This window comes from Gorilla gorilla, chromosome 10, assembly GCF_029281585.2.
Source record: "Gorilla gorilla gorilla isolate KB3781 chromosome 10, NHGRI_mGorGor1-v2.1_pri, whole genome shotgun sequence".
Taxonomy (NCBI): domain Eukaryota; kingdom Metazoa; phylum Chordata; class Mammalia; order Primates; family Hominidae; genus Gorilla; species Gorilla gorilla.
Window position 1 is genome coordinate 122364612 of NC_073234.2, and position 21167 is coordinate 122385778.

General features: G+C 40.0%; 2 protein-coding genes across 10 annotated transcripts in view; both read right to left on the minus strand.

Annotated features, from left to right (window-relative positions):
- Nucleotides 1-2972: 2972 nt before the first annotated feature.
- MTERF2 (mitochondrial transcription termination factor 2) lies at nt 2973-12594 on the minus strand. 5 transcript variants are annotated; one of them, XM_055358950.2, is made up of 4 exons: nt 12388-12594; nt 10537-10637; nt 6039-6131; nt 2973-4189 (listed from the first exon to the last, which is right to left on the minus strand). In XM_055358950.2, exon 4 carries the CDS (start codon nt 4130-4132, stop codon nt 2975-2977), a length of 1158 nt encoding a protein of 385 aa, XP_055214925.1. In that variant the 5' UTR covers nt 4133-4189; nt 6039-6131; nt 10537-10637; nt 12388-12594; the 3' UTR covers nt 2973-2974. The 5 variants fall into 5 exon arrangements, with proteins under 5 accessions (XP_055214925.1, XP_055214926.1, XP_018894479.2 ...); XM_055358951.2 differs by having other exon boundaries at nt 10537-10647; XM_019038934.4 differs by lacking the exon at nt 6039-6131.
- Nucleotides 12595-16781: 4187 nt separating this feature from the next.
- The window catches only part of CRY1 (cryptochrome circadian regulator 1), a 102680-nt gene continuing 98294 nt past the window's right edge, over nt 16782-21167 (minus strand). For 3 of the 5 annotated variants that reach the window (XM_019038931.4, XM_055358953.2, XM_055358954.2), the window contains 3 exons: nt 18386-18457; nt 18208-18311; nt 17377-17422 (listed from right to left, as the gene is read on the minus strand). In XM_019038931.4, coding sequence (XP_018894476.1) covers nt 18208-18311; nt 18386-18457 — 176 coding nt within the window. In that variant the 3' untranslated portion in view covers nt 17377-17422. Of the gene's footprint in view, nt 18312-18385; nt 18458-21167 lie in introns of all 5 variants that reach the window. The other 2 variants (XM_055358955.2, XM_063694283.1) reach the window with 2 other exon arrangements.

Sequence of the window (21167 nt, forward strand, 5' to 3'; positions counted from 1 at the left end):
ATATCACTTTTGAATTAGTGTAGGTCACAACTTCTCCAGTTTATGTCCAGGAACAGAAATGGGGCTACTCAGTAACTAGGCCTTTATTCTAGTGTTGACATTCAGTGCAGCCTGTATGCTTGATTGACCAGGCTGTCTGACTTGCAGCTTACCGGAAGTCTTTCACGTGACCATATTTACTTTGGTGACCACATTTTGCTACAGCAATGAATTTAGTGTGATTTTACACAAATTGAAGAAAATCTAATTTTGTTAAAGAGCCTTTTTTCACAGAGGAAACCGAATTTGACTCTAGTGTTTTATGAAAGGGTATCTCCCCCTGCTATGTTACTGATTTTGAATTTTTAAAATTCTGTTTCATAGGAAGATCTGAGTTAGAATGTATGAATGGAAAAAAAAGGCAAAGCAGAACAATTTCAGAGGTTCAAGAGCCAAAAGCAATGGAATGGACCCTAAGGGAAAATAAAGTCAGTATACTGCATAATTGATGATTAAGAATGTAATCTTTTCAAGTTAGAGTAAGCTACAATTGTATTTCTATAACTAACTACTTCTGGTTCTCTGTGGCTAGATCTGAGCACTTAAATTTTGCTGCGTATTGACTAGTCTCCTTTTAAATTAATGGCCACAAAGTACACATGGTCAGACTTTCTAATATGCCCTTTTATTGTATGTTTGCTTTTACCCTCCTCAGAATGACTCACCGCCACCCCCGACCCCGAGACATGGTCTTGCTGTCGCCCAGGCTGCAGCGCAGTCGTATGAACATAGCTCACTGCAGCCTTGATCTTCTGGGCCCAAGCCATCCTCCCCATTCACCCTCCCAAGTAGCTAGGACTAGACGTGTGTGCCACCACACCAGGCTGATTTAAAAAATTTTTTAAACATTTTTATAGAGACAGGATCTCACTATGTTGCTCAGGCTGGTCTCAAACTCCTGGCCTCAAGTGATTCTCCTGCTTGGCTTCCCAAAGTGTTGGGATTACAGGCGTGAGCCACAGTGCCTGGCCCAGAATCACTCTATAGTGTGAGCCAATTATTTCCTTTTTGCTAAACCCATTAGTCACTTCTCTGTGTCTTAGTTGACCCCCTCAGTGGCTTCATTATTATTGACCATGTCCTTGTTTCTTCCTGGGACCAACTTCTTGCTTTGACCAGTCTTTTTCCAGGCTTGGCCAACCACCCTACTCCAAATCTGCACTTTTTTTTCCCCAGGCAGTCTAACCTAGAGCCATGGCTTTAAATATCATAGATATGCAGATGATCCCCAAATATGTATTTTCAGTTCTGACTGAAACTCAACTCCAGACTTAGCCATTTGCCTGTTTGACATCCCTGCTAGGATGTCTAGTAGGCATCTCAAAATTGACATCTAACTACCAAGGTAACCATATCACATATAATGTCTTCCCAATTGAGACACTTCAGAGTGAAAGAGCAAGAGCGCCCCGATACTTTGTCAGGACAAGAAGCGTAAACTGAAAACTCTCCAAGGGTTTCCCATCACACTTCAAATGAGATTCTGCTCCTTAGATGGACCTGTGCTGCCTCTTTCCTCTTGTGCCACTCTCCCAATCACTCAACCCTGCTCCAACTGTACTGGCTGCTATTCTTCTTGAACAAACCTTCCTGCATGACCTTGGGTAAGTGACTTACCCTGAGTCTCCTCATCCATAGAAGAGTGAACAATGGTACTTTTAGAATCGTAAAGCACTTATATACAGAGCTCCCTATAGGAAGTGAACAGATTTGGATAGTAAGGGTTACTTGCATTTGCTGAAGGAGTGAAGAGTGAGGATACTGCCTGCATTTTCCATAATTTTTTCATTATACTTAAGCCATGTACAAGTAGTGCACAGATGTTGTCAGTCAATTGTTTGGCTGTGCATTTGTTACAAAGTTCAGACTTCACAGCTGAAAGTGAGTCACTTCTTTATCTGGGTATGTTTATCTTGGAACAAGGTTCAGAAATGGAAACTTGAAACACCACCCCTAAAATTAGTATTAACTATCACCCACTTTCCCTTACAGGCAGACCTGGATCTTCAGAAAGTTTTCTAAAAAGCTCCATTTATTTCAAATATATATAAATTAGATAATTTTGAATTAGAACACTTTATAGAGAGGTTTTCATAAATGTCCCCGAATTTGTTGTTAGTACTTATTCCTTTTGGCCTGTCAGGTAGGGGTGACTTCTCTTATGCCAATTCATAAGTAATCCTTCCAGTTCACAAGGTTTAAACAGAAGTCAGAGCCCAGTTAATAAACCCAGACTCTGCCATTTGGCAGCTGAGTGGCCTCTCTCAGCTTCAGTTTCCTCATGTGTAAAATGAGGAAAGTAATGAATGCACATGGTGTTTTATAAGAGTTATAATAATGGTCAATTCTAAGCAAACTGACCACACAAGTAGGCTCCAACTCTTCTTTTTGGATGAGTAATACTTGATTCTCAAAGACAGTAATTTATTCCAAACACAAGATGAAATTTTCTCCAAAAAAAAAAAAAAAAAGGTATAGAAGTTTGCTAATAGTTCACATAACACTAAGCTACAGAATTCAGACCACAGTAGAGTGATGTTTCATGGCTAGTAGTGAGAAAGACTGGATTTGCTTCCTAACATGAAATGTGCTGTATGAATATAAATGTATCCATACCTTGAATTAAGGAAGCACTTGTCCATTTCTTAGAAGTGATTCACTTATAAAGTATCACACTGATATGCCATTTAATAGTACATGAGTTTTTGAAATAATGGTTTAAGGTAAAAGTTACCAACCTTATCAAAATAAATATGATTTATATTTTATAATATGGCAAATGAGTCAGAATTTATCTATTTAGAGATAACTTAAATACAACACAGAAGCTAAGCAGGTTCTTAAAATTACTGGTGTCTACAAACTGCCTGAATTTTTGTCTTTGCTAGTTAGTTTCACCCTGCACTGCTAGAAAGGAGCAACAACAGTCAGTATGTCATTCTTCAACATTTAATGGTGCCACAGGGTTAAATAATGGCCTTACTTTTTTGGCCTGAATTTTGCCAAAATTAGCTTCAAACTCTTTTTTTGATCCATTTAGATTTGCTAGATGTCCATCCTTTATTCTGTAGCCTAAGGAATTCAGTTTCCTTATCCTGTACTGTACTATCTGTGGTGTTAATTCAAGAACCATTGGCGTCTCTCTTATCTGAGCTATGGAAATTCCTTCTCTCAATAATCCTTGCATTCTCTCTTCTAAAACTGGAACAGAATAATATAAAAGGGCAGGACATTTCAAAACTAATTGCTTCAGGTCATGATCTGTGCATTTAAAAGCATTTTTAGAGAAGGAAATACTATTCTGTATACTTCTTGGGCAAAGTTGAAAAAGAAATCCTTTGAGTTTGGATAGAAGCTGGAGAATTTCAAAGCTGGTGAAACCTTGCTCCTGGAGAAATTCTAGTGTTTCCTTTATAGCTGTGGGAGAATTTAACAAAATAAATGGGTTTTGGCTTAACAATTTTAGTAGCCAAACTTTCATGTTGGCCTCAGAGCCACCTACATCTAGATAACTCTCTTGGAGAATTCTTACCATTTGCTTATTCTTCTCAACAGGATTATGAAAAACATTAGGTGCAGCCGTCAAAAGTCTGCTAATGACCACATTTTTTAGTCCCAACTCTTGAAAGAACTGAACATTCAGCTTCTGGTTCTCTTGGTCTTTAATAGTAAAGAAAGATTCTGGAAACTGCTCTATTAACTTGATTAACTCTTCCTCATTTTTGCAGACCAACTGCCAGAGTTTTCTCTGGGTGTTAACAGCGGTTGGACTACAGACAATTGCTTCCGGGCAGCGTTCCAAAATACTGGCTACAGCAGTCTCATCAGCACCTAGTTCTTGTAAAATATTCGCAATTTCTTCAACATAGGTTTCATCCTCTAAAAGTACCCATCCTTTTAATCTACGAATTTTCCTAATGTCAACTGAACATTTATAGAGCTTTTCCACTGTTCCTGTATTTTCTTTGCTCGACTGTCTATCAGTTGTATAGGTGAAGCATGCTAAGAAAGGTCTGTATTTTGGAGGTGATCGCATCTTTCTGAAAGAACACAGCCTGCAGGACTGGGATCTCAGCAGCAGCTTCCACAACATGGCTGCAATCCACTAGCTAGTTTCCACCGTCCTGGGACTTAAATGGACTCATTCTATCTGAAAAAAGAAAAGGAAGGTTTTTAGTATAAGGGTGTTGACTTTCAGAACACATACACTTACAAATTTGAGCTGTTGAAGTCTGAAAATACAGTGGATTTAAATTAGACAAGAAAACTGCTCATGTGGAATATTTTTAAAAATCTTCCTAAATAAGGATTGCTTGAACCCAGAAGCCCAAGGTTGCAGTGAGCTGAGATTGTGCCATTGCACTCCAGACTGGGCAACAAGAGTGAAACTCTTAAAAAAAAAAACCTCCTAAATAATTAATTGAATTGTAATACACTTCTCCACAACTTCGATATCTTATACTTTGTAAATACACTGTTGAGTTACTTCCATTTTACAGAACAGCAGCAAGACCAAAGAGTTCAAAGGTTCACAGACCTCAAATGTTATTTTCATGCAAATTCCCTTTTCCACAACTGTTTATCTTTTCTTTTAGGAGGGCTGTATTATGCACACACACACACAAACATGGTTTTTTGAAATGTTTTACATTATTAAGTTGATGTTTAGCTGAAGCAGATACTTAAAGGGGGAAGAGGGGAAGGGTCATCTCTAATTTTATACATGAGTAAATATTTTGCTGAATAACTATCACCCAAAATGGGCCAATTATTTTATTTTAAATGAGTTAATAAATGGATTTTTTGTTTTTAGAATTATGTGAGCAAAACTCCCTTTTATAAATCCAGAATTAGAATAAGTTGTAATTCCAGCACTTTGGGAGGCTAAGGCGGGCGGATCACCTGAGGTCAGGAGTTCGAGACCAGCTTGGCCAACATGGTGAAACCCCATCTCCACTAAAAATACAAAAATTAGCTGGGTGTGGTGGCAGGCACCTGTAATCCCTAGCTGGGTAAAATGAAAAAATGCCACATGACTGTTCCCGTGGTGCCATGGGAAATCAGGTCAGCTGTGGAATGGTGACTGTACTTTCAGAACAGTGTAATCAGCTGTCCACTTGACATCTGTAGGTATCTTGAGATGGCTATACTGTGTCTGACACATTAACAGTCTTTGCCTCTGTAGGGGCAGCAAAACACCTCCATCTTCTTAGGGTCATGGCAGGACCCGAGACTTAGACATAAGATACATTAACAGGAGAAAAACATGAACTTTATTTTTTTTAACTTTATTTATTTTGAGACAGAGTCTCTCTCTGTTGCCAGGCTGGAATGCAGTGGCGCGATCTCGGCTCACTGCAACCTCCACCTCCCAAGTTCAAGTGATTCTCCTGCTTCAGCCTCCCGAGTAGCTGGGACTACAGGTGTGTGCCACCATGCCCAGCTAATTTTTATATTTTTAGTAGAGACGAGGTTTCACCATGTTGGCCAGGATGGTCTCGATCTCTTGACCTCGTGATCTGCCCGTCTCGGCCTCCCAAAGTGCTGGGATTGTAGGCGTGGGCCCCCACCCCTGGCCATAAACTTTATTTAATACAAGTTCATATGGCATGGGAGCCCTCATAAGGAATCAAAGACCCAAAGAAGCAGTTAGAGTCATTTATGTACTGAGTTGGACAAAAAATAGGAAGCTGCGAAGAAGCAACCGAATTACATGGGGAGGTCTAAAAGATAAGTTATTTTAACAAGGACTGTGCAGAAATCTTTTGGTATCAATTTCTCATCATTGAGGTTAAGGATGTTATTCCTTTTGGTATAGGGAGGGTGTCTTTCACATGGGAATTTTATCTGCTTTTAAGAAACAGAAATAAAGATCTTACACCTGCTATTTTTCAGGTGCCTTTAATTCAAAATGGTCAATATGTCAAAAGTGGTATAATGAACTCCTTCACCACTATTTCTTTTGTCTCTGGTAATGAAAATACATCTGGTTTTAGTACCTGAGAGTGTTGTAAGTGTCTCAGCCTTGCCACAAAAGTGTGTAGTACGGGTCAATTTAGCCTGTTGGCAGCCTTCCCTCACTCTTTACAGGTCTGAAAGAAAAGAAGAAAGCAGCCATTTCCATCCCTGACTTTAATTTAAATGCCCTTGCCATGTATGTTGGGGACTCTTCACTTTCAGCCCTGTCTTAACTAATCCAAATAAATGATTATTCTGTTAGGAAAGTTAGGTAACACCCTTTCCATTTTGGTTTCCCATTTTGGTTTAGCTCACTGTGAGCGCCTATGGAGACTAAAATAATTGTAGGCATAGCTTGTTTTAGTGGTTCAACTAGAATTTTCTTCAGATAATTCCTAATACTGTTAAGCCAAGATGAAAATATTATTTTAAAAACTTTCTAAGAAGGCCATCAACTTGAACAGGAAGGAGGCGGCGCAGCATGATGAAGCACAGGCAGATCGGGGCTGGGATCCCACTCCCCACTCCCTGTTGAGCGACCCCACAAGCTCAGGCTGCACCTCTATACCACACGTGGGGGAGGAGCGTGGGCTGCTGCCAACCACCCACACCCAATCCTGGCTCTAGCTTATGGGGCACCCTTGGGTAAGTTAGCCTCAGAGAAAACACGACAGCAGTGATTAGAACAGCGCCTCACACTAACTATTCAATGAGTATTACCAGCAGCAATCTGTGAGATGGAAAGAACAGAATCTAAGCCTTACAGGAAAACTGTAAGGGTTAAAATGCATGTCAAATACTTTGCACAATGCCTGGTACAGAGTAAAATTTCTGGAGCTAAAAGTCTTGTAGTAGTATGACTTTAAATTGTATTTTAGACAGAAATAGATTATTTACAAAGAGAACTGAAAACCAAAAAATTTATGTATGTAGGTATGTATGTATGTATGTATGTATTTATTTAAGAGACAGGGTCTCACTCTGTCACCCAGGCTGGACGGAGTACAGTTGTGTGATCTCGGCTCACTGCAACTTCTGCTTCCCGGGCTCAAGTGATTCTCCAGCCTCAGCCTCCTGAGTAGCTGGGACTACAGCCATGAGCCACCACACCTGGCTAATTTTTGTACTTTTTGTAGAGACAGGGTTTTGCCATGTTGCCCAGGCTGGTCTGGAACTCCTGAGCTCAAGTAGTCCACCCGCCTCGGCCTCCCAAAATGTTGGGATTACAGGTGTGAGCCACCACGCCTGGCCTAAAAAATGGATTTTAAATGCTTCTGTTTGCCAAAATAACTGCTTATAAAAGCAATGCACATTCAATGTGGAAAAGTTGCCAACTTCTGGAAAGTATAAGGAAATGGAAAAAGTCTTTCACAATCCCCACCACTGAAGACAACTGTTCATATTTTGGCATACATGATGATGTGTGACCTGAACACATCACAGTTCAGCTTGGAGTAAGCAGGAAATGCAGACAGCTGTTGTTCCCTTAGCCTCACTGTGCAGGAGCCTCTGTCAGTGGGTGTGCCTTGCCATGGTCGATGTCCTTCTAATGTTTAATGATCCATCATTCTGTATAATGTAACCCCCAACCAAGTCAACTGCAGCATCTAGTGCTTAGCCAGAGAACAAGATCTGTTCCAAACCCCAGGAACTCCTGGCTGTGCTGGACTTGCTAAAAGATAGTGTATTACTGGTCTCCTGTGTGTTACCTTCCCTACACATGGTACTGAGGTTCTGAATTCAGCCTATAAAGTGAAAATTACAAAGACTCAGAATTTTTCTTGAAAATCTCTTATGCAGACACCACACAGATGAAGTAGTTGGCTATGAACTATGATGTGTTCAGATGAGTCGTCTTTACCAGTTAATCTGCCTTGCTTAGTCTCTGATGAGCAAACACAGCTGACTATGGAAGTGAAAAGTATGAATGCTGTGACTCCTATGTAATGAACACATAATACATGTATTTGTATCTAATTTATCTTTCTGCTTCTATTTTATTCACAGTAAGTATCTAACTGTGGTATTAAAAATGCTCTGTAAACATTTGAGTGCTTGGTATATGGGATGGATATACTGTTATTTTGTAATTCATTCCTTATATTGAGCATTTAGGCTATTTGTAATTTTTGCTATATGCTGAATAAATGTCCACATCTCATATGCTTTTCCTTTAGGATGAATTCCTAGAAATAGATTTCCTGACTGAAGAGGAGATACGTGAACACTGGGAAAGCAAACTTGCTAAATTTCCTGTCAGGAAAAACTATCTCAGTTGACATTCTCACAGGCAGTATGAGGGATTCTCTCATCAGTTTTTATTTTGATATGTGAAAAATGATACAACACTAATTTAACTTCTTTTTATTATTTATAAGGGTGATGTTTTCATAATTAAACTATTTCGTTCACCTTTATTTCCTTTTGTGAATCAACCATTCCTGACTTGTAAAACTGCAATCGTTCTGCTTTTTAAAAATTGACTCGTATAAACTCTATGAATTAAGAAATATAATCTCATTTTTGAAAATATTTTCTTCAGCTCATTTTCAGGTGTTGATGGTATATTTTAGCATACCAAAGTAGACCCTTTTTAAATTGTAGTAAGATATAAATAACAAAAAATTTACCATTTAAACCATTTTCAAGTGTACCATTCAGTGGCTTAAAGTATAGTCACAATGTTGTACCACCATGACCACTATCCCAAACACCAACTCTGTCTCTGTGCCCATTAAACAATAACTCTCCATACCCTCTTCCCTCCAGACACCAGTTACCTCTATTTTACTTTCTGTCTCTATGAATTTGCCTATTCTAGGTACTTCTTATATGTGGGGTCATATAATATTTGTCTTTTGTGTCTGGCTTATTTCATTTAGCATAATGTTATCAAAGTTCATATTACAGTATCTGTTAGAACAAAGCAGTTAATTTCACGTGGTCAAAGGAAGGTCAGGGAAGTTTTCCTTGATGATCCTAACTGCTTTTAAGTACCAGATGATCAGTAAAAATTCATCCATTATTTCCTCCCATATTTTTGTTTGAACTTTAAAACTTAGCTCCTTAAGTTCATTTGAAATTTCTGGGTGTGAGCTGAGAATCTAAATAGATTTTATCAATAGTTTACTTCTCTCCAAGTACCATTTTCTGAACAATCCTTTCCTTCCCCATGACTTATGATGCCTCCTTTATCATATGTTAAATGTAGCTTTTGTCTCTAATTTGCCTCCATCCTCATCCCCCTACTTTGCAATTCCCCAAAGGGGCCAAGAGGCTCATTTCTGGTCTTTGCTGCATACTTGGCTCCCCCTGCCAGACCATCCTCAAACAAGCTCTGGTTGACTCACTCTTCCACACTTCCCACCAACTATCTCAAATCTTCTCAACTCAGACCTCTGGCCTCCCGCCTACCTCCATACCCACCTTCACTCACAACCAGTGCCCTTGCCTCCTATCTATACAAAGAAAGGAGAGCAGCTCCTCTCAGCAGACATAAACCTATCACTAGCTCCCCTTCACAGCTTTCATTATCCAGGGTCATTCCTGCTCCTGTGCTGAGCTCAGCCTCTCTGGCCTGAGAACTCTCAAGCCCTTTCTCAAGTGTTTGCTCCTTCAGGGGTATCCTCCTCTGATGCTCCAGCCATCACTCCACTGCTCTTCCTCTCCTTGCCCAAACCCTATCTCTCTCCACTGCTCTTCTTTTCCCTGCCCAAACCCTATCTCTCTCTTCCCCTCAGCTAATTCTTGCAGATCCTTCTTTCTCTCCATTTCCTCTTCTACTTATACAGCTTGCGATAAAGATAACTTCCATGTGGTTACAGCCAATGAGTAGTTTTCATTCTTATCTTTTTTTTTTTTTTTTGTAGAGAAGGGATTTCACCACATTTCCAGGCTGCTCTTGAACTCCTGAGCTCAAGCGATCTGCCCACCTTGGCATCCCAAAGTGTCGAGATTACAGGCGTGATGTGGTTTGGCTGTGTCCCCACCCAAATCTCATCTTGAATTGTAGCTCCCATAATTCCCTTGTGTTGTGGGAGGAACCCAGTGGGAGATAATTAAATCATAGGGGTGGTTTCCCCCATACTGTTCTCATGATAGTGAATAAGTCTCATGAGATCTGATGGTTTTATAAGGAGAAACCCCTTTCGCTTGGCTCTCTTTTCTTGTCTGCCACGATGTGAGATGTGCCTTTCACCTTCCGCCATGATTGTGAGGTCTCCCCAACTACGTGGCACTGTAAGTCCATTAAACCTCTTGCTTTTGTAAATTGCCCAGTCTTGGCTATGTCTTCATCAGCAGCATGAAAAAGGACTAATACAAGCCATGAGCCACCACACCCAGCCTTCCTTATCTCTTTTGACTTCTGCAGCTTTTAGCAGAGTTGACCACTTTCTCCTTGAAATATTCTCTCATTTGACTTCCTGGACACTCGACTTTTTTTGATTCTTCTCCCTTTCTATACTTCTCGCCACCCTCTATCTGTCTCCCGTGCAAGCTCACCTTCAAGGCTTGGTTCTAGACCTCTCTTCTTCTTACCTTACAGTCTCTCCCCACAGATCTTGTCCTCATCCAGATATTCAGTTCGTCCACTTGGGATTCTTTCCAACTTCTTCTCAAAATGTGATGTTGTCAGTTCCCTGCAATAAACTTGCCATTGGCATTTTAGGATAAAGACAAAATAAAATAAAACATAGAAATGCCTTACCATGGCCTACAAGGCCTCTTTGGGCTCTGCCACCACCCTAATTCCCATTTCCCTCTCCTGCACCAGCTGCATTTGCTTCCTGTCAGTCCCTGGTGCTCTGCTGGTTTCTACCATGTGGTCTTTGAAGACTGTGGGCCAGATTCCATGCCCAAAATGCTCCAACTTTTAGGCCTAAGTGTCACTTTCTCAAGGAAACTTTTCTAACCTTCATGAATACATGAAGCCTCCTGTCCCCATTACAGGATTTCATGGCACCATGGACTTTTACACTTGTGCACAAGTGGTACAACAGCTGCAGCTGTTCATGTGTTGTTTCTGTCTCAACACTACATGGACAGACTGGTCGCCACAGTGTTCCAATGAACTGCTTCCCTATCCTTCACCCAGCTGCCTTCACTGCCTCTAGGAGGCATTCCTGGGCAGGTGGCCTTCTGTGTGCTCTTCCACAGCACCCTGCTCCGGACCCTACTGCAGCACTTATGCTCTTACAAGTTCTTCATTCTTCTAACCAGTAGGAATTTTGTTGCTGTTTGTTTGAAGTTCAAGCTGTGTATCAGGCATACTAGGCACAGATCTGCTAAAACAACACTTCTTCACACCTCTGTTTGGATCACAGATCAACTCAGAACCTGAGAGTCACAGACTCTCTTTCCAGAAGAAAAGACCCACGCTCACAACATTTCGCAAATGATTTTAGCAGGATTCATGGACACCCTGCAGCCCGGCCATGAATAACTTGCACTAGATTTACAAGCGTTGGGAAGGCAGGAACTGAACGGTGTTCTGCTTTATTCCCTGCACCCAGCAAAGAACTTGTTCCACAGAGAGACAAAATTAGTATTTGTCAGGTGAAACTGAGTGAACAAGTGGATGCGGTAAATTAATGCAGTGGGTGAAACTGGGTTAGCAGAGCCAGACTGCCTGATTCCTGGACAACAGTTGTGTTGTGACTTGAAGAAGTTACTTCACCTCTCTGAGCCTCAGTTTGGCATCAGGAAAATGGTGATACTGTCTCCTGGGTGACTGCAAAGATCAAACGAGTTAATACCATAAATCACTTAGAATATGCAGAAAACTCTTCACATATACTAAATCATTAAATCATCACAACAACTCATTTTAAAATGAGGAAACAGACGCAGGTAAAGGAACTTGCCCAAGGTTGCTTAGCTAAAAAAAAAAACAAAAAACAAAAAACCGGCAGAATTTGGACTCAAACCCCACAGGTTGGCTCCAGAGTCCTGCCTGCTCTTAGCCCTGTGCCCCCACATATAGCAATGCTTTTGGTAAATGTTTGTTAAATCACAATGTGGGCTGTTCTAGGATGCTTGTTTCTTAAGCATTTTTGGGGAGTGAAATTCACTTCTGTAATACACAGTTATGGTTAGTATGGTCTTCTCTACACCACCACTGGTTTCAATAAAGTTCTTCTTTCGTAACACGTATGCCCTGCTGCCAGTTTCAAATTGACCAACGTTTATAAGCAAGGAAAAACGAGGGTCCACGAAAGATCTCCAGGACCAATCAAAAAGCCGCACATTCACTGTGGGGCCTCCGCTTTTCCAGAGAAACCCGGCAGGCTGAGCTGAGCGTCTGGCGAGGCGTGGGGTTTTGCGGGCCCTGACCGCTGCGGCGCCGCTGGTGAGGAACACGCCCAGGAGCAGAGGAAGGGGGCGACTCACCCGTCGGCGTCAGCTCCAAGCAAGGCACAGGGAGTCCCAGGGGCCAGGCCCCGTCCTTCCCTCTCTCTCCGGCCAGCCTCCCCACAGTCCGTAGTCCCCGAGGCCTGGAGCCGGGATTTCGGTCCTCGGTCCCAAGAAGCTCCTGACAGTTCTCGGCAGCGCCAACCAGGCCATCAGTCCCTTCGCCCATGGCCAATCAGGGCTCGGGAGATGACCGCCCCCCCCCCCCAGATACGCCCCCGCGTCCCAACGCAGCCAGTCAGAGCGCGGGACACAACTACGCGTCCCTCCCCGCACCACGAGGGCGAGTCGGAGTGGGAATCGGCTTTCCAGGCAGCCGAGCCTGTGCTGGCGGGGGCATCTGGCATTTTCACACCCTTTCCTTCCCAGCATTTTAGGAAGCGGAGTTCCAGTAGCTTTGACGCTTAGAAAATGTAAGAAAAAAAGAAGTAACAGAAACCGCTATATCTTTAAGATAGAGCCAATCACTGTTCCCAAAATAATTCAGTTAGGTAAAGAACCAACTTACAAAAGAAATATTTAAAAACCCCCCAAAGTTCTTTGAAACACATCTAAACTCTTCCCCGCCCCCACCCTACCCCAGCAGTTAGCGACTGTCTTTAAAAGCCATTCTCCATTCTCCCCCTCCTTGCCACCTTCACCTAAATACTCCCCTTTTCTGATAAACTGCCAAGTGGTTTCCATTCTAATTATTACCGGTGATGCCCAACCTCATACACTAAACACGTTAATTTCTCCTTAAAGCCAGGCTGAATGTCTCTCTCATTTATTTTCACATTTATCCATCCAAAAAACAAGTATTTATGGCAGGCCTGCTAAGTGCCAAGCATATTGAAACAGCAATGAGAAGATAGAGGGGGAATAAAACACATTCCCTGTCCTTATGGAGCTTACATTCTAGTGGAGGGCAGAGAAATCAACAACTAATAACGTGACTAATCACACCTAGTTAAGTGTTATCGAGGACAGGGTGCCCTGAGCTGGGCCTGGTGATTCTGTTTGTGTGGAGTTGGAGTCAGGAAAACTGGTTTTCCCAGCTGGAGGTGTCTGCTGTCAGGTGTTCGTAGCACACTGTGCACAGTTCTGCCGTCGGTGGCACTGGCATACTTAGACTGCCGTTGCACCCTGTGGAGTGAATTCCTTGAGGCTACTGATTATTTTTTCTGTCAACAATGGTCGGCACACAGTAGGAACTCAGAAAATGTTAACTAAATCTTTGAGTCTAGTCTCACTATGCAGTTTAGGCTCAACAGGCTTTATTGAGAGAAGCTCACACGTGCATTTAACTCTACAGAGTAGCAGCAAGAATCCTGGCTCCTCAAGATCACCCACCTCTGATCTCTAGGATATTCTAGAACGATCTGAGCAACTCATGTGTACAGCTGGGGGGTGTTTGTCCAGCAACTCCTGAGTTATCCGAATATAAAAACTCTATTATGCATAGATTTATTGCACACTTTTTCCTGAAATAAAATGATTTGGGGTCCAGACTAACCAAAGTGTGTCATTTGCACTTAGGAAAAGGAAATTAGGATACAGAAAAGGAAGTTAAGGAATGTAAACTCAGGACTTAGAACTGCAAGCTGCCATCACTGGTCAGAAGGGAGGGAGCAGAAATGTGCACCAGCGTGCTGGAAGCTTGTATTAGGGCTCCACATAATTGTGTGAGGAATTACAATATATATGACCCCGTGCATTGTAATCAAAACTTGAAACTGACAAATCAGCTATGCCAACTGTATTAAATAAACGCTACTCAAAGTTTTTTCCAGCCCAAATATTTAAACAGTGCATTTCTAGGACCATATAATCAGAAAAAAAACCTTGAATGAAGAAAAGGGGAAAAGAACTTACAATTACGCATATTATGTACAAGAAAATTACAAACACATTTGAATTGTGAGAAGATCCTGAAATTTCTAGTATGTAAGGGATGCATTAAAAATACTGATAGACTTTTATATCTCAAATTTACTAATTTATTTTAAGCAAATATGAAAAACATAAGGACTTTGTACAGTTCATTCAAAACCCTGGTTCTCTCAATATAATTTTCCCAAGTTGTCAGTACAGTTTTTGGCAATAAGAATTGAAGAAGTATTTGCTGAATGAGTAAAATGTCTTAAATCCCTTAACCACAAGTAGGATTTCTAGTTAGGGGGAGAATACTGATTCGAACATCATGTATCTGCTCAAGTAGAGCATGATGATTGATGCCTTTTCTTTCCCTTTCAGTGATTCATTTTGACCACTATTTACACCAAACTGAAAAAGCTTTCCAAAAAACTCCCTAATAAAAAAAAAATCCTCTTACATTTATAAATAGCATACTAGTGCTTATGCTGAGATAGTGTTCTTTTACTGAAATGTTTATTTATTCACATTGAAACTGAATCTTTGGCCGTGCGCGGTGGCTCATGCCTGTAATCCCAGCACTTTGGGAGGCCGAGGCCAGCGGACCATGAGGTCAGGAGACTGCGACCATTCTGGCTAACGGTGAAACCCTGTCTCTACTAAAAAATACAAAAAATTAGCCGGGCGTGATGGCACGCGCCTGTAGTCCCAACTACTCGGGAGGCTGAGGCAGGAGAACTGCTTGAACCCAGGAGGCAGAGGCCGCAGTGAGCCGAGATCGTGCCACTGCACTCCAGCCTGGGCGACACAGTGAGACTCTGTCTCAAAATAACAACAAGAAAACTGAAATCTGTGACCTCTTGTACGGTGATGGTAAATCTCAGGTCTACGAATTTCTCAACTCTGCACTGTACAACCAGGTCCAAAGAGTAGGATGTGAGGTACACTTACCATAAAAAACAATTAAAATATTACTTCACTTTAACAGTGGTGAAAAAAGAACGATAAAGCACAGGATTTTTTCTTATTCTTTTTCTCCGTAATGGATTTCCCACCTGCCGCCCCATCCCCGAGACAATGTCTCACCCTGTCATCCAGGTTGGAGTGCAGTGGTGCAATCATAGCTCACTGCAGCCTCAAACCCCCTAGATCAAGCCATCCTCCCACCTCAGCGTCCCAAGTAGCTGGGACCATAGTGCACACCACCACACCTGGCTAATATTTTTGTTGTTTCCTTTTGTAGAGATGGGGTCCCAAGATGTTGTTCAGGCTAATCTTTTTCTTTTTTTTTGAGACAGAGTCTCACTCTGTCGCCCAGGCTGGAGTGCAGTGGTGCGATCTCGGCTCACTGCAAACTCCGCCTCCTGGGTTCACGCCTCAAGTGATTCTCCTGCTTCACTTCAGTTTCCCAAAGTGCTAGAATTATAGGCATGAGCCACCCTGCCTGGTCTTCTTTACTTTTTTTAATTTTTATATTGATATTTTAAAAATAGAGATGGGGCCTTGCTAAGTCTCCAGGGCTGGTCTCAAACTCCTGGCTTTAAGTGATCCTCCCGCCTCAACCCCACAAAGTGCTGGGATTACAGGCAATGAGCCACCACACCCAGCTCAGATGAGGTCTTGATCTGTCCACCCAGGCTGGAGTACAGTGGCACAATCATAGCTCACTGCAGCCTTGACCTCCTGGGCTTCAGTGATCCTCCCACCTCAGCCTCCAAAAGTGCTGGGATTATAGGCTTGAGCCACCACACCTAGCCTCAGTAATGGAATTTATTGATCATTGTTAATTCACTATCCAGGATATTTTTAAAAACGCATATCATCTAAAATGTTAGTTTCTGTATTTTTACTCAACTTTTATCTTCAGTTATCTTTAAATTATCATACTAAATATCTATCACGATTAATGATGGGAAAATGAAAAGCCACTGGTTGTAATTCAGAATGGCAAGAACTAACCTACTAGAGAACATTAAAGGGATAATAACAATAGTAATAAAAATAATGGCAGGTAACCAGAGCTGTGGCATACAGCTACACAGACCGTGCACTGTACACGACAGGGGGTGACACAGCATGGCAGCCCTGTGGCTAACATTGAGTACCCTATCACATGCCAGCTCATAAGTATTTTACATGGAACTGAACTATAAAGCAGATACTACCCTCATCCCTATTTTATAGATAAGAAGAAAGAAGACACAGAAGGTTAAACTTGCTCAAGACCTCAAAGCTAATGAATGGCAGAAATGGGCATTTGACTCTAGAGCTCACTCTATTGATTGCTAGCCCATACTGCCTGATTTATGGTTACAAATGCCATTACTTGAAAAAAGTCCCTTTAGTTTTACCTCTTTCTTGCATATAATTTTGAAAAACACTGTTTAACTAAACATATGGTAGCTGTTCCTTCAAAATGATGATGTGGTTTATAGAATCTCTTTGTAATTTATAATCATATATCATACAGCAATACTCTCTCCCTTACCAAAAAAAAAAAAAAAACCACGTACACAAGATTTCATATTTGCATATACTTTAATAACAAGTTCATTTTAGTAATAAATGAACAAAGAAACAGAGACAGAGAACTTAACACATGATACTTCCGTAAGTTTGGGTCTAAAAAGGTTTACATCAAAGTTTAAAACATATACTGTCTGTGTTAACAGAGGCTACAATACCAATTTGGATTACGCACATTATCTAAGACATTATTATCAAAGAGTGCAAAGTTAGATCAAACAACATCAAGAAAATTCTGTCCTAAAATTTTAACAATGTCTTTTAAGAAAGTCTAAAAACCTCCTTTTTTCCCACTGACTTCAAAACTTTGAGTTTTATATCAGAATATCAATTTGTCATTTTAACTTTACCATACATGAAAAATTATCAAAAATATATCGATGGGTCTATTCTAATTGTGACTGTTTATATTTACATTAAGCAAATTCTCTTGCCAAGTTCTTTATATACAAATTACCAATTGTCCTCTGTGAAATTCATTAAAAAGTTAAAAACCACAGAAATGTCATTAGAAACAACATATTTCAATATGTAACTGCTTTCCATCAATGAAGAATATTTTTAAATAACTTAATTGAAAAGTATTGAACTCCCCACCAATTTCAGCTGCAACAGTATTCCTCCTGAATGTTTTCTGTGATTTAAGGGGGAAAAAAAAACTAGGTAAAGCTTGATTGCAAATAATTCAACGACAAAAATGTGATGAGTGTTTATTGACCTTATTTTCAAGATACTTATAGTCTAATTAGGTTGACACAAAAAAACTAAGCAATAAAAAATGTAAACAGTGTTAGAAACTGAAGAAATAGAAAATTTTTAAAAACTGGCAAATCCAACGTATAAATACTTTTCATATTAATTTAAATCACAAAATGACATCCCAAATCCAATTAAATTGAATGCAGGCAAGGCTTTCTGATACTTCTAATAAGGGCCAGCATTTTAAAAAGTTTTAAACTATTCCCAAATTGGAAATAATTTAGATTTTAGAAGCATCCTAACAGATAAAAGAAATTTATAAACATTTAACAGGCAAAGATTTAGGGGAAAGTTCATAAAAAGATTATATTAATGTCACTAAAATAAACAGGCCACTTTAATTGTTTTAGACTCATAGTTACATAGTAAGGAAATAAAAGAGTTGTTTTTTTCTAAGAAAAAACTTGACCACAAAATCATAAACATCTCTAATTTAAAGAGCATTGGTTCAGATGAATATAAAACTGGTGCAACAATTTCTCCAGTACAGATGCATGTCTCTTGACCAAAAATTAACTGAGTTTGTAAAAATTGCTTAAAAATTAATGCCTCAAGATTTTCTGGTTTGAAAATAGAGATTTGCTCCATTTTTGAAATTATCTTAATTTATGTTAATTATATACTCTTCTAAAGCAAGAAATACAGCTCTAAAATATTTACCTAATTAGTGCTCTGTCTCTGGACTTTAGGACCAATACTCTGTGTGTCCTCTTCCTGACTAGGACGTTTCCCACCACTGAGACCAGTGCCCATGGAGCTTCTTCCTGCACATTTAAAAAATGTATGTTTAAGATAGGAAAAGGGAAAAGAACAGTATGCTCCAATGCTTCATTCTTACCTTGCTTCAACAGGTGAGTTTGCTGACTGTCGCCATGAGCATAGTGTAAAATACCACTCCCTTGAGAGCAACCTGTTAGTATTTAAAACACAGTAAAATTACCTAAAATCAAATCCAAGATGTATGTATTATTAAGTCTACAAATCCAACTTTTAGCGCTTGTACTTAAGGTCATTTATATGCTTTTAAGACTAAATCTCAATCTTCCTATGAACCAAAAATCACATGCTCAAACCAGGAAAACTTAAATTCAGGCTCACAGAAGTGTTGATAGCTCAAAGGCAAAATCATTGATGATCATTTTCTAAAAAACATTTCCTTACTAGATGACAATTTGAAACTTGACCATGAAGGTAAAACATAGGGGCAAGAGTGAGATAGACATTCTTCCCTCACTCTTGTCCCTTTTCCCACGCTTTTCCTTCAGAGCTCCTCCAAACATATTTCCTTGAGGATAAGGGAATAAGGGCCTGCCCGATGAGTTAAACAATTCAAATCATACGACAAGCAGAAGACACAGACTACGTGGCAGTTACCTAGCCTAAGCAATCCTATCAACCCTTCTAAAAACAAACACTATTATAGGAGAATAGGTTGGCTAGAACAGAGAAGTATGTTTTAGGGAAACATTTCCATCAGTGTGTCCAGGTTATGGAAAAATATGAGCATTCTGGACCTATCCATGAGCAGGTGGATAGGTCAACACCTTATGGCCTGAACAAGACTGTGCACTTACTTTCGTTTTAATTAACTTCAATCCCAGGCAATCAGTGGCAGCTGCTCACCCTAAGTGAGTATGAAGTACTATCCCATAGTTGTTTTAATTTGCATTTCCCTAATGACTAATAATGCCGATGAACTGATATTTTACAATAAAAAACCTAAAAGTTAAATAAAAACTAAAACATATTGCTACAGTAGTAAACATATTACAGTCTGTTTTATTATAAGAACAAAAGTAAGACTTCTATGTATAGTTTATTCCTTTCCTGGGCACATGTGCACACGCACACAAATACAAAGATGAGCAGAGAAAAATGCAATTTGTGTTGCAGAGATTAAGAATGTTCCACAGTCATTAAAAAAACAAACAAAAACAAACAAAAAACTAAGAAAAGTCAAAGAATTTTGCCCTTTGACATGCCTTGTAAGGTACTATAAAAGCCTACAGACAGGATAAGTGTAAGGCATAAAAGGATATGCTTTAGAAGCATTTAAGTCCTTTCAAATGGGGCAGAAACCTGAGAGGAGAAATGTTTAATATTAATAGCATAGCCCAAGCCGTGTCTTTTCACAATTTCCCATTTCCAGGTCTAAAATGTTTTTTTCCTTCATCTGACTACCCAAATGCTACTCAATCCTGCCACCTTTCAAGAAAGTTTCTCTAGTCCCTTCAGCTCTCAATAATCTCTCCCTTTTCTCATATTGCACATGGAGGCAGCATCTTATAATTTATCACTTTTTCATTTGTTTTTGTTTTCCCTCCACACCCCCATTTAGACTTAAGTTCTACTTGGCTTTTCATGTCTCATGTCTTTTGAAAGCCTCCAAGAAGCTGGCTACAAACTATGTTACAGGCAAATATTTACATGATTAAAATAATTTCAAGATTTATTAATTCTTCTATTATATAATAAACTACCCTATATACATTTGTGAAGCAAAATTGTCCCAATTTAACCTGCTACTATGATTAGCTTTTGAAGATAATTCCAAATAAACGACCCAGGTTTGAGTGGTCTAAGAAGCAGTCTGTGCCATCATTGTGTATTAGCCCAACCCTTGGTTCCTAGCCCATTGCTACCTGCCTGTTATCTTAGTGCTTCACAGAGCTTCTGTCCCTCACTCATGTGTGGGCTGACAAGGCAGGCTGTGAACTGAACAAGAGATCTGAAAGAACTTTTGAAATGATTATCTTGTGGAAGTTTATTCAAATTGTAGGAGATCCTGAGAAGGAACATTTCTCAAGTATACTGCCATCACTGGCAACTGTCGACTGCTGGGTGGATCACATTCCAGGAATAAAATATTTTCTCTTGTAAACACTTATGGCATTCCATTTGCAGAGGAGGCCCAATGATGCAGGAAGAAGTACAAGCTTTGGAGCTAGTCAGACTTGGATCTGAATCTTAGCTCAACTACTTACTAACTGTGGGATCTTGGTTAAGTTACCTAATCTTTCTAGGATTATTTCCCCAAATATAAAATGAGGATCCCACTACCTCCTCCCCAGGTTATTGTGAGAAAGTATGCAAAAATCCCTTACTATCTACTGGGCAAAGGTAGGCAGTCAAAATGTGAGTGCTTTTGTCCCCTTCTCCCAAAACTAATTCTTGGAGGATAAAATACATGCTGTTTTCATGAGGATGCAGGACATTTCTGAATTCAAAAAGGTTCAGTTTTTAAAAGGTTTTATTCTTAATATCAACTTAGAACATCTGACTTAAAAAAGCATTCCTCAAATGCTACCCTGTTTTTATCCTGTTTTTTTTATTTTGAAAAATATAGATTCACAAACAGTTGTAAAGTTAGTACAAAGAGGTCCTGTTTCCCTATCTTCTTAGTGACATCTTATGAAACTACAGTACAACAATATAACCAGGTATTGACATTGATACAATGTGTTCATATGATTTTATGCTCTTTTATTACATGTATAGATTTCTTTTTTCTTTTTTTTCCCTTCAATTTTTATTTTAAGTTCTGGGGTACATGTGCAGGATGTGCAGGTTTGTTACATAGGCAAACATGTGCCATGGGGGTTTGCTGCACAGATCAACCC